Source organism: Pseudophryne corroboree, chromosome 3 (assembly GCF_028390025.1).
Source record: "Pseudophryne corroboree isolate aPseCor3 chromosome 3, aPseCor3.hap2, whole genome shotgun sequence".
In the NCBI taxonomy this organism is placed as follows: domain Eukaryota; kingdom Metazoa; phylum Chordata; class Amphibia; order Anura; family Myobatrachidae; genus Pseudophryne; species Pseudophryne corroboree.
This window is the reverse complement of record NC_086446.1, coordinates 85,410,707-85,424,721: the sequence shown is the minus strand read 5'-3', so window position 1 is coordinate 85,424,721 and position 14,015 is coordinate 85,410,707. Positions and strand designations below refer to the sequence as shown.

At 45.2% G+C, this 14,015-nt stretch overlaps 1 protein-coding gene across 3 annotated transcripts in view; it reads right to left on the bottom strand.

The window, feature by feature from the left end:
- Positions 1–7,404: 7,404 nt before the first annotated feature.
- LOC135057046 (oocyte zinc finger protein XlCOF6-like) overlaps positions 7,405–14,015 on the bottom strand; it is a 39,729-nt gene continuing 33,118 nt past the window's right edge. For all 3 annotated transcript variants that reach the window (XM_063962916.1, XM_063962917.1, XM_063962918.1), the window contains one exon: positions 7,405–10,858. In XM_063962916.1, coding sequence (XP_063818986.1) covers positions 9,459–10,858 — 1,400 coding nt within the window. In that variant the 3' untranslated portion in view covers positions 7,405–9,458. The remainder of the gene's footprint in view (positions 10,859–14,015) is intronic.

Genomic DNA, 14,015 nt, shown 5'->3' with positions numbered 1-14,015 from the left:
ACTGAGACTCACCCCTGAGGGTTTGATATATGTCCTGGGTGAAAGCAGCTACAAAGCCGCCTGAAAAATCTGTTGACATGGAGGATCTGCTTAAAGCCTTGCTGCAAGCTACAGCGGCTCAGCAGGAGGCCAACCGACAGCAGCAGGTGGCAATGGAGGAAAATTGGAGACTACAGCAGGAGGCCAACAGACAGCAGCAGGTGGCAATGGAGGAAAATATAAGACAGCAGCAGGTGGCAATGGAGGAAAATAAGAGACAACAGCAGGCAGTTGTTGATGAACTTTACAGGCAACAGCGTCAGGATAGAGAGGCCTTAGCAGAAGTGGTGCAGAGACTTGCAGCTCGGGTTGGAGATGTGGCCGTCAGTGCTCCAACCAGCTCTAGTTCTATACGAGCCAGTCACTTCCTGCAGAAAATGACAGAGGCTGATGATGTGGAGGCCTATCTGACCACGTTTGAAAGGACTGCCGAGCGTGAGAACTGGCCGAAAGCACAGTGGGCCAGTCTGCTGGCACCTTTCCTGTCAGGTGAGCCCCAAAAAGCTTACTTTGATTTAAGCCCTGCTGAGGCTCGGGACTATGATAAACTAAAGACTGAGATCCTGACCCGCCTGGGAGTCACGCTGTCAGTACGAGCACAACGGGTGCACCGTTGGCTGTACGCCATGGAGAAGCCTCCGCGCTCCCAGATGCACGACCTTATTCAGCTAACAAAAAAATGGCTACAGCCAGAGACATTAACTGGTCCCCAGATGGTGGAAAGAGTCGTCATGGACCGCTACTTGAGATCTTTGCCCATGGTCCTGCGCAAGTGGGTGAGCCATGGAAACCCGGGTACTGCTGACCAATTAGTGGACATGGTAGAGAGGTATTTGGCAGCAGAGGAACTACTGATGACCACCCAGCAACCCATAGATCCTCGACAGCGCCCTTCAGTAAAGACTGGTAAGACTGTTCCGTGGGAAAACGTTGCTGGGCGGTTAAGAGAACGCAAGGCTGGAGAGACTGTAAACACTGGCCCTGGAAACAGGCCAATGGGGCTAGAACGGTCTATGCTGCCCAAATGGGTTGATAATCGTGTGGTTAAATGTTTTAGGTGTGGTATGCCAGGTCATGTTATTGCCAATTGCCCAGTCACGCAAGAACCCATGCAATGTGATGCTGCCTTTGAATGTCGCAGAATGTCTTTCTTTGCTAGGTTAGCCTGTACTGTGGTACCTTCACCTGAGCTGGAAAAACAAATGTGTGATGTGTTCTTAGAAGGTAACCGGGTAGAGGCCTTGCTAGATTCAGGAAGTTTAGTTACCCTCGTGAAAGCTGGGTTAGTGAACCCCTTAAAGGCCCGCAAATACCTATTGGGGTAACTTGCATACATGGGGATACCCAACATTATGCCACTGCTGAGGTGAATATAGAAACTTGTTGTGGGTCAGCAGTGGTTAAAGTGGGACTGGTCCCTACCTTGGTGCATGAGGCCATAATAGGGAGGGATTTTCCTCATTTTTGGAAACTGTGGGAATCACGGTTATCAACAGATGTGAGAAGTAAAAAGCCAGTTGATAATACCGGTGATTTTATGGATGTACGTGGGTCTTCGGAACTTTCTGGCCCTTTGCCTTTTGCTAGTTTGGCTGGGGAAGTGACAGATGGGGAGTCCAGTGAGGACCCTCTTGCCGGGAACAGAGACATAGTAGTTAGAACTGAAAGCGTGCCTGACCTGGAGGTAAAGAAGGATCTGTTTGCGTCTGAACAGTTAAAGGATCCTACCTTAATAAAGGCTAGAGAGAATGTTAAGATTGTTAATGGGGAACCTGTGGTACCAGGTGACAGGGTTACGTATCCCCACATGGCCATCTGTAATGAGCTCTTGTACCACATTGTCAAAAGGGGTGAGGATGTGGTGGAACAGCTGGTAGTTCCCCAGCCTTATCGGAGAACGGTACTAGATTTAGCTCATAGTCACGTTACCGCAGGACATTTAGGGGCAGAAAAAACCACTGAAAGAGTTTTACAAAGGTTCTTTTGGCCAGGGGTTTATAAAGAAGTGTCTGAATATTGTTCTTCCTGTCCTGAATGCCAGTATCATGCCCCTAGACCCCATTTCAGGAGCCCACTAGTTCCCATGCCTATTATAGAGGTCCCGTTTGACAGAATAGCCATGGATCTCGTGGGGCCCTTGTTAAAGTCTGCTCGGGGCCATCAGTATATCCTGGTAATTATGGACTATGCCACTCGATATCCTGAGGCTGTCCCTTTACGCACTATCACAACCAAGGCGATAACTAGGGAGCTGGTGCAGGTCTTTAGTAGAGTGGGAATACCAAAAGAAATTTTGACTGACCAAGGTACTCCATTTATGTCAAGGATCATGAAAGAGTTGTGCAAGTTATTTAAGGTCACTCACCTCAGGACGTCCATCTACCATCCCCAAACTGACGGGTTGGTGGAAAGGTTTAATAAAACATTAAAAAGTATGTTAAAAAAGGTTGTTGAGAGAGATGGGAAAAACTGGGATTGTTTGTTGCCCTACTTGTTAATGGCCATCAGAGAAGTTCCTCAGTCCTCTACGGGGTTTTCTCCATTTGATTTGTTGTATGGTAGACACCCCAGAGGGCTGTTGGATATTGCCAAAGAGACGTGGGAAGGACAGCCCACTCCTTATAGAAGCGTTATTGAGCATGTAACACAAATGCAGGATAGGATTGCAGCCGTGGTACCTGTTGTCAGAGAGCACATGGAACAGGCCCAAAGTGCTCAACAGAGGGTCTATAACCGGAGTGCCAAGATACGGGAATTTGCTCCTGGAGATAGAGTTCTTGTTTTGGTACCCACTGTGGAAAGCAAATTCCTAGCTAAATGGCAGGGTCCATTTGAGATTAGGGAAAAAGTGAATGAGGTTAATTACAAAGTATACCAGCCGGGAAAGAGAAAACCCGAACAGATCTACCATGTTAACTTAATCAAACCCTGGAAAGATAGGTTGTCTCTGTCAGCGGAGCCTTGCCCTTCGGTGTCTTCACCCCGGTTGCTTCCCGCAGTGAAGGTGTCAGAGACATTATCAGCTGATCAGAACAATCAGGTTAAAGAATTTCTCATCCAAAATAGGGAGGTATTTTCAGAGCTGCCTGGCCGAACGACCATAATAAAACATGACATTGTCACAGAACCAGGGGTCAGGGTTCATTTAAAGCCATATAGGATTCCTGAAGCTCAGCGAGAAGCTATTTCTAAGGAAGTTAAAACCATGTTAGAACTTGGAGTCATAGAGGAGTCTAACAGTGAGTGGTCCAGTCCCATAGTGCTCATCCCGAAGCCCGACGGTAGCATACGCTTCTGTAATGACTTTCGTAAATTAAATGAGGTGTCCAAGTTTGACGCATACCCCATGCCCCGTGTGGATGAGCTTGTAGAAAGGCTGGGAACAGCCAGGTTTCTCACCACATTGGACCTGACCAAAGGTTACTGGCAAATACCTTTATCTGATAGCGCCAAAGAAAAAACAGCCTTTTCGGTTCCGGAGGGGCTGTACCAGTATAAGATGTTACCCTTTGGGTTGCATGGGGCTCCAGCAACCTTTCAACGGGCGATGGATAAAATTTTGAGGCCCCATAGAAAATATACAGCTGCCTATTTGGATGATGTGGTAATTCACAGTACAGACTGGGGGTCCCATTTGGTTAAAGTACAAGCAGTACTGGACTCAATCAGAGAGGCAGGGTTAACTGCTAACCCAAAGAAGTGCTGCCTCGCAATGGAGGAGGTCAAATACTTGGGCTTCACCATAGGCAGAGGTCTGATTAGGCCCCAATTGAATAAAGTTGATGCTATTCAAAACTGGCCTCGTCCAGTGAATAAAAAACAGGTAAGGGCTTTTTTGGGAATTACTGGGTACTATAGACGGTTTATTCCTAATTTTGCGACCACAGCGGTGCCGTTGTCAGACCTTACCAAAGGGAAGCAGTCAAATGTGGTGAAATGGAACCCTGATGCAGAAAAGGCGTTCCAAGCGTTAAAAGTGGCTTTGTGTTCACAACCGGTGTTGATAACACCAGATTTTTCAAAAGAATTTGTGGTACAGACAGATGCCTCAGAGGTAGGGATAGGTGCTGTGCTGTCCCAAACCAGAGATGGGGACGAACACCCTATCATTTATTTGAGTAGGAAACTCAATGAGCATGAAAAAAGGTATGCCATTGTGGAAAAGGAGGCTTTGGCCATTAAGTGGGCACTAGATACCTTGAGATATTACCTCTTGGGTAGACAATTCAGACTAGTGACAGACCATGCCCCTTTAAAATGGATGTATGTAAATAGAGGCAAGAATGCTCGTGTAACTAGATGGTTTCTAGCGTTGCAGGACTTTAAGTTTACTGTCGAACATAGACCGGGAACACAATTGGCCAACGCAGATGCATTGTCTCGCATCTTCTGTTTGGGGGCTACAAGTGTTCCGGCCCCTAGGTCGAAACAGGGGAGGGGGATATGTGACAAGAACACTGGGATAGTGTTTGAGGGCAGGTATATTTGTCCCAGGTTCTTGTCTTACATGTTTTAGAAAATGTTAACTTCTAGGAAAAATGCTTTTTGTTTTGTCTGAACCTTTTCAGTTTGCTGTAAAAGCTGGGTAAAGGCTCTGAGAGAGAGAGAGATAAGGCGAGTTCTAGACATTGGGCCCAGTTCGGGTCTTTGGCCTCACAGAGGGCTAATCAGGGTTTCAGCTGTGTAAGAGTGATGTAGTGCTTCTAACCTGATTAGTATGGGCAGACTGCCTGGGAAGGCTGCAGGATCTGTGTGTGAGAGACACGCTTTCTGATGCAAGTAAGCTATACAGTATGTACTGAAGAACTCTGTGTTTTGTTTAGTGACAGTTAGGAACATCTTATGTTTAGTTAGTGCCGGACAGGCAAGGTATTTTTATTTTGGGGTTTGTTTTATTTTCTGTTTCAATAAAACTGGCCGGGGTCAGTTGTACCAGAAACTGGACTTGTGTTGTTCCTCAGCTGCTGCGTGCGGCCATATTCCCCAGGAAAAGGCACCTTGCACCCCTACAGTGTTACAATATATATATATATATATATATATATATATATATATATATATATATATATATATATAAAAACACAGTGGTGCAAGTAGAAAAAAAATTGTTAGTTGTGCTGTGTGCGTGCGCATATGGGTGTGGCCACATGGGGCGTGACCATTGAAAATAGGGGCGTAATACACATATGACCCAAATAGTGCACTGCCAGATACACATATGCCCCCAGTGCCAGATATGACCCCATGGTGCTAGATATGCCCCCACAGTGCCAGATACACATATGCCCCCGCAGTGCCAGATATGCCCCCACATTGCCAAATACACATGCCCCCACAATGCTAGTGACTAGAGACTGAATAAAAACCACGGTACAATACTTCCAATCTATGAGTGTTGTTCTGCAGGAGAGGGACAGCTGTACACATGCTGGACAATACAATACTAGGTCAGCAGTAGGCAAGTGTAATTTAATATTAGAATGCATTTATGTGGCAGTGATGAGAGGGAGAGAGAACTTCAGTAGCTACATGTCCATCCACACTAACTGCAGCTGAGCTCCGTGAATGTAACTTTCAGCCCCCTCCCGCACTCTGTACCTGGCCTTTGTTTATGTACCTTAGACGGAGAGCTACCTGCAGTCCACTTTGCCGAATACTTCAACTCTCCTAGGCTGCCAGGCACCCGACCCCCGATCTCTGATCACAACACAGCGGCCTCGGCTGAACGGGCTTGTACAGATAAGGGAAAGGACAGACCTTTTAACCTGTTCAGTACATGATCACTGCAGTACAAAGCAGGGAAGTGTGGAGAGGTGTGCTGAAGAAGTCAGACGGACTGTGTGCTAAGGGGTGCGCTGGATTCGCCACTGGCCCCCGCAGTGGATTGAGAGCAGCGCTCTGTACATAGCTGTGTGGGGGAAAAAAAAAACGTAAATGCCCGCCGCCGGGGAGACAGGCGCTAGAAGTCAAATGTGACTTCTAGCGTCTGTCTCTGCCTTGGCGGCGGCCATTTTTGTTGGGGTTTTTTTACATTGCAAAGTGAGAAGCGCTGCCGTAGCCCCCCAGCACGTCTTAATTGACTCACTGCGGGGGCTGTGGCAGCTGGAATCAGTGCCTATGCTTTGGGCCCCTTGACAGCGGTGGGCCCCAGTGCAAGGCACTGCCTGCACTGGCGGTAGTTCCGGCACTGGGCCAATGCCTCACAGCTAAAGCAGCGCTTTGCTTAGATAAGGTAACTGGTTTTCTTATACTAGAAAGGCTCCCCCCTTTCTATAAATCCCCCTGGTACCGTACAAAGTGACTCTGGAGGATCTGTGTAGGAGCAGCGCTTCCCTGTGTGCAGACAGTAGACTAAAGCAGCAGGAAATTGTGCTTCTGCGCCGCTGGTCCCGCTCTCCGGAAGACCCTGCCCCCTCACATGTATTATACTCGCATTTGTATCTAAATTGCCAGAAATGGGGTTAAAACCCCTTCCTGTACTAGCGCCAGTGTGGGTATCCTCAGCGGGAACTGCAGCCCGCAGCTAAGTGCCCGCCACACCCTTATGTCGCCACTGTCACCGGGAACCCTTTAACCAGGGCCCTGGTGTCTGTACTCACCACACTGCGTCTTCAGCATCTGTTAAGGATGGCGGCATGCTGTCAGCGTGTGCGCACACCCTGGGGGCATGCGAAACACCACCTCAGGAGCTTAATGTCCTGTCAGCGGAGATCCGGACCATTAACCCTATAAGAGGTTGGTTCGGTCCCCACCTTAAGTCCCACGACGCAGGCAGACTAGTGCCAGCCAGTGCTGCCTGAAAATAAACTAAAACAAATTTCTGAAGAAAACTCTGGAGATCCAGAGAATGCACCCGGCTCCTTGGGCACATTTTTCTAAACTGAGTCTGCAGGAGGGGGGGGGGGGGGGGCATGGAGGGGAGGAGCCAGCACACACTGAAGATTTCTTAAAGTGCCAGGCCCAATATATAACCCATGGTAGCAAAACTTCCCAGTATCCGTTAGGACGAGACCTGAATGCCCAGAAAACAGAACGATACAACCACTTCAACGGATTGATCGCCGATAAACACCGGTGGTTTCTGCGTCAACCCTCTTCTAAATCCACAATTAGTTCCCTGGTCTTTCCATGCTTACATGTGTTTCCACTGGCTACTCTTGTTTCCAAACATTAAGTTCGAAAAGCAAACTGGTAGAGTAAGTGGTTTCTGACAACAATGGTGTGTGATTGTGAGATACCAGGTTTGTGTGTGCATACTTCTCACCCATTGCCCAGCACCACCTTGAAAATGGCAGCGGAAATGCTCTTGCATAATACCCTGGTTCCTTTATGGGTTCTGGGATCACACAGTGAGCACGCAGTAACAAGTATACAAAAGTACCTTTATTACACACACAATAAATGGTAACCACACTAAGGGCCTAATTCAGACCTGATCGTTGTTGTGCGAAATCGCAAGGTGGACGATTATGGAACAACTGCGCATGTGTACGGATCGTAATGCGCAGGCGCGAGGCCAAACTGCAAAAAAATCCTGCTTTTTTTTTTTTTTTATCTCTAGGCGAACGCAGGCTGAATGACGGGAAACGGACATTTGGGGGTGATAACTGGGTCGTTTTCTGGGAGGAAAAAACACGGGCATTTCCAAGCATTGCCCGATCATCCTGATTCTTTCGCACTGTAGGAGTAAGTCTTGGGCTACACACAGACTGGAAAAATCATTCGATGGTGAGTTGTAAAAGGATTTGCAGCTGATCGGCGTTTGCAAAGCTTTTTGCATGGCGTATGCAGACTTGCACCATGGCGTTTTTTCATTTTGTCTGGACGGCGACTATCTGATCGCAGACCTTTGCAGACGAGCGATCAGGTCTGAATTAGGCCCTATGTACAATAAACACAGGTAGCTTGAATATCAATAATGTTTAAGGCTGAGACTTCTGTAAAAACCCCACAAAAGGTCCCTCCGCCTGCTAGTCACCTCACTGAGAAGGGGGCACAGACCACTGCACGGCTAGGAGACTCAGGAGGGTGATCTGACTTCAAGCTTCTGTTAAGTGGCTTCTCCGATTCCTGCACACTGGGACCTGCAACTTGCTGATCCCGGCAACGTGGCCTGATGGGTCCTCTACCAGCATGTTAGGGTCACCTGGAAGTCACCCTGCTCCAGCAGGCCCATTAGCAGCGCTGCCATGGATGGCTCCTGATACAGAGTACACCTTGGCAGCATATATTTTGCTGGCCTTTCTTTGGGAGTAAAGTCCAATGGTGGTGGCTTATAGTTTGGCCTTTAAAAGCATGGCAGGAACGGTAGACTCCTAAAGCAGCTCACAGCCGTTGTGGCCCAGGACAAATAACACAGTGTTTCTGGTACAGCTCCTTTTCTACCCTCAATCCTGTAAATGGATTGGGTGGATTTTTAATCCCATGATGTGTGTCCTGGACGGATGCTGGGCTGGTACCTAAACGTCTTTGCAGGTCATTGTTTTTGGCCAGCCTGGACCTTCCTGAGGTGGGGTCTAGAGATAGAGGTGCGTAACAGGCTATTGCACTGTGCAAAATCTAAGAAATTAACGCATTGTCCACACATTTTTGCAGAACTACACCATATTAGAGTCTTCTGCTGTTGTCCTTGCAATATGGAGTGCGATACCTGTGCAGGCTGCTGGATCATCATAGTGACATGGAAATTAGATTGTAAGCTTCAGGGATGCATGGACCCATGTGACTGACTATAGCAACTGCGCGAAACCAATATGGCTGCCTCACCTTATACAGACATGCTTTGAATCCTATTGGTAGACTAATCCCATTTACACAAATAATTTAATTCTTATATATGTAAAATATTAATGAAACCCTGTTTCATGTCTTCCAACTTGAGGAAATTCAACTGACTTTCTGATATCTTACAATAGCTAGTCCTCACCTGTATGATTTCTAGAAGGGATTTACTAGTAAAACATTTCCCACACTCAAGAGATATGGATGGACAATGGAAACCGATCGTTAGCAGCCATCAATGTTCCCATTCCGATGGAAGTACTTTTCTCATCGAATAGCGAGTTTGCGATGGTTGTCAGCCATTGGATGCTGCTACCAAAGCCCATCCAATGGCTGTGTGTAATCAGCTGAGGACACTAGGAAGCTCAGCTTATGTATGCACGTGTGAAGCTCTAACTGCCTCTGAGCACAGTATAACCTTTGATGGTTATACCATTGTATGTGTATAATGCGATGGCTAGTAGCAATCACATGGCAGAATTTAATGTTGGAAGCCCAGCAACCTTTTGAAGCTAGGATTTCAATGTCTATCCCTACTCAGAACCTGGAAATAGCTTCTCATCTGTGTGACTTCTCTCATGTGTCACAAGAACTGGTTTGTTTTTAAAACATTCCACACACTGAAACCATAGAAGTGGCTATCTCTTGTGTGTTTTCTTTTGATGTCTAACAAGATGTGATTTCTGTGTAAAACATTTTCCACACTCAGAGCATGAAAATGGTTTTATACCTGTATGAAGTCTATGATGTCTAACAAGAACTGATTTGTGCATAAAACATTTCCCACACTCAGAGCATGTAAATGGTTTCTCACCTGTGTGACTTCTCTCATGTACAACAAGATCCGATTTACGTGGAAAACATTTCCCACACTCAGAACATGGAAATTGTTTCTCACCTGTGTGGAGTCTATGATGTACAACCAGATCTGATTTCCGAATAAAACATAACTCACACTCAGTGCATGGAAATGGTTTCTCACCTGTGTGACTTCTCTTATGTATAACAAGGGCTGATTTGTGCGTAAAACACTTCCCACACTCAGAGCATGTAAATGGTTTCTCACCTGTGTGAAGTCTTTGATGTATAACAAGAGCTGATGTGTGTGTAAAACATTTTCCACATTCAGAGCACGGAAATGGTTTCTCACCTGTGTGAAGTCTTTGATGTAAAACAAGACCTGATTTACGAGTGAAACATTTCCCACACTCAGAGCATGTAAATGGTTTCTCACCTGTGTGAAGTCTATGATGTATAACAAGATCTGATTTACGTGTATAACATTTCTTACACTGGGAACATGGAAATGGTTTGTCAAATGCATGATGTTTCTCATGTCTAACAAGAACTGATTTGTGCGTAAAACATTTCCCACACTCCGAGCATGTAAATGGTTTTACACCTGTGTGACTTCTCTCATGTACAACAAGTTCTGATTTACGTGGAAAACATTTCCCACACTCAGAACATGGAAATGGTTTCTCACCTGTGTGAAGTCTATGATGTATAACCAGATCTGATTTCCGAATAAAACATAACTCACACTCAGCGCATGGAAATGGTTTCTCACCTGTGTGACTTCTCTTATGTATAACAAGGGCTGATTTGTGCGTAAAACACTTCCCACACTCGGAGCATGCAAATGGTTTCTCACCTGTGTGAAGTCTATGATGTATAACAAGATCTGATTTACGTGTATAACATTTCTTACACTCGGAACATGGAAATGGTTTGTCACCTGTATGACTTTTCTCATGTCTAACAGGAGCTAGTTTATGTGAAAAACATTTCCCACATTCAGAATAGGAAATTACTGTATCACCACTATGATCTATACTATGTGCAGCAATATGTGAGTTACCAGGAGAACGTTCCCCAAGAATAGAGGGATCAGATGATATATCTGCACTGTGAAATGCTTGGTGTATATTTAGGGTAATGCAGTTTTCTTCTGGAGACCCCTTTGTGATGTTCTTATCTTCTAATTTAAAATCTGGAGTCCAACCGAGATGTCTCTCCGAGGTGTTCCTTGTATTATCTAGTAGAAATAACATAGTTAACAAAGTATCCCATAGCAATGGTATTATTAATCAGTTTTGATCTAACCCCTATTTCCATAGGTTTGTGCTTAGCACAACATCATGCGGAATAATTTAGGTGTGCTATCTGTCACACTCAAACATAATACTGGAGAACATAATACTGGAGAATCCATTTGGTTCACCAACCAAATGGATTCAAGGTCAGCCAATCAGTGCTTCCTATTTCAAACATGGCATCACCAGTTTGAAATAGGAGGCACTGCCAGTTTATCTAGAGCAGCCATGGAGAGGTCTTAGTCCAGCGTCAGCCCTTAAAGAAAAAAAGAGCTCCTTGGTGGAACAGTTCTGACGGCTACATAAAGGGCCCTACACACTGGGCGATTTTTAGCGATTTTAACGACCAACGATATTATCGTTCGTTGATTTATTCATCAACGATTTTTGCCAACACCCTGGACGATATCAATGGCCGATTTGGATGATAAGAAAGTACATACAGCTATATCGTCCAAATTGACTTGCACGTATAAACGAGAATAGAACAACGATGAACGACTGCGGGGCTGCGCAACGTGTAGGTAAAGGAATGGAGACTGGCAGAGGTGGCAAGCAAGAGAGCTATACAACACTCCCCACTGTAGCCTCTCCCTCTAGACCAGGTAGGCACCCATGAGAACTCTCTACTTACCCATAACCCCCTACATCACCAGGGAGTATTGTTGCTAGGCCCACTGTGCATACTAAATTTGGAGTTAGGTCTGGGCATATTAACTTGAGGCATTAAGGCCATGAGGACACTATGGGGCATATGTAATAGGGTCAGAGTTTGCCGGAGGTGCGGGATGCCGGACAATCGCGGATGTTTTGTTAAAGTGGCAATCATTTACAAGGTAAAACCATGCCTTGTAAATGACAGGCATAACTCCTATCACTGGGAATCTTTACCCTGATCAAATATAAAATGGACATATCAGTTACCAATAATCTGATTCCTTATATTATACCATTAATCTTACTTATTATATACTAGGTATTGGAATATATTCTCTTTTTCAGTAAGAAGGGACAATTTTGACGCCTTGATAAATATTAAGTAAGGAATATATACCCTGTACTTCCTCATTACAATGGAAAGTATTAAGAGAAGCTTATAATAAGGATAACATATGACTGGTTTAACAGAGTCATTGTAAACGCGAACAATATAATTTACTTTCCGGTTGATAACTGGTTATACGCAAGTAATATGTGGATTACCCAATTATTAATATATGTGATATACATGATATACATGTGATATACTCTCAACTACAGAACTCTACAAGGAGCTTAAGAGATTGTACTAAAAGTGCTGAATTTTAAATTCTTATTTTTCTTTCTAGTCTTTATTCTTTTAATATTTCGTCATCTTAACTTCTATATATTGAGGAAAAAATGTTCTTAAATTAATAAAATAAAAGTTATATTTTAATGTAAATTCATACAACATTATTGTACAGTGCACCAATTTACTAATTATCTTTTTTCTTTTAAGTATCAGTTACTTTGGTAGTTGGTAACACCCCCCCAAGTGATCATTATTTGTAGTAAATACCACATATTGGGGGTTTTCCGATACAGGTTTGTATAGGGAAATAAAAAAAAAATGGGGGTCATTCCGAGTTGTTCGCTCGTTGCCGATTTTCGCAACGGAGCGATTAAGGCGAAAATGAGCATGCGCATGGTACGCAGTGCGCATGCGCTAAGTATTTTAGCACAAAACTTTGTAGATTTACTCACGTCCGACCGAAGAATTTCCATCGTTGAAGTGATCGGAGTGTGATTGACAGGACGTGGGTGTTTCTGGGCGGAAACTAACCGTTTTCTGGGAGTGTGCTGAAAAATGCAGGCGTGCCAGGATAAAACGCGGGAGTGTCTGGCCGAACACAGGGTGTGTTTGCGACGTCAAACCAGGAACGAAACGGGCTGAGCTGATCGCAGTGTAAGAGTAAGTCTCGAGCTACTCAGAAACTGCTAAGAATTTTCTATTCGCAATTTTGCTAATCTTTCGTTCGCAATTCTGCAAAACTAAGATACACTCCCAGAAGGCGGCGGCCTAGCGTGTGCAATGCTGCTAAAATCTGCTAGCAATCAAATCGGAATGACCCCCAATATGTGGTATTTTTCCACATTGAAATACCTTTCTCTCATAGCAATTTAGCAGTATGTCCCCTTTTTAGCAATTTGTGCAACAGTAGCTCTTCTGGGGATAGGACCAGATGGACTAGCCTTCGCTCCACAAATGAATTGAGTTTTAGGGCACCATGAGCTTGTCTCTGTTCACCAGTTGTCCTTCCTTGGACCACTTTTGGTAGGTACTAACCACTGCATATGTGGAACTCGCCAAGACCAAGAATAGGTACCACTACAGCAGGTAAGAAAATAGATGAACTGGATCAGAACACAGGAATAAAGAGCGAGCTCAAACAGGAACAGAAGCTGGAAATCAGGTATGGAGCCTAGTTATCTGCCTAGAGATTCCATCTTTAAATCTTAAAGAGTGGGGCACGTCCCTATGGGAGCCTCAGCTACATTTTACAGCCACTGAAAGTAGCAACAGGGGAGGAGGAAAGATACTGGTGGACCCCACAGCAGCTCTGGAAAGGGGCCCGGGGCCAGAAAATGTGGTAGGTGCAGACTGGCAAACCCTGGTGGAGCCACCACTGCCCAAGGAAACCAAGAACACTGGACGTGGTAAATGCTGGGTTCTCACACTGTGATATGGACCTCATATTGGGGGAATCCCAAAGTGATCCATTTAAAATCGTAATTCAGTCAAATCCTGGTAGCCAAAGGGTTAATGCAAACCTGTCTTAGTAGCATTTCTCAAGCTAAACACACCCGAGCTAAGACCACTGGTTAACACAGAGGCCAAAGGTGCATGACATAAAGCCTGTATGGCACGCAAACTCACCACAGATTGCAAAAGTATGTATAGTAATATACTGACCATAAAGTCCCTATTAAAGGCCTTCTCGGTGTCCAGCGTCAAAACTGATGTCAAATACACAGTATGCCACATGTCGCCCAATACCTGTCTCATGGGAACGAAGGCTCCCTGATTTGGATCAAATAAACAGGTCATATAGGGGCAGAGTCTATTAGCCAGGACCT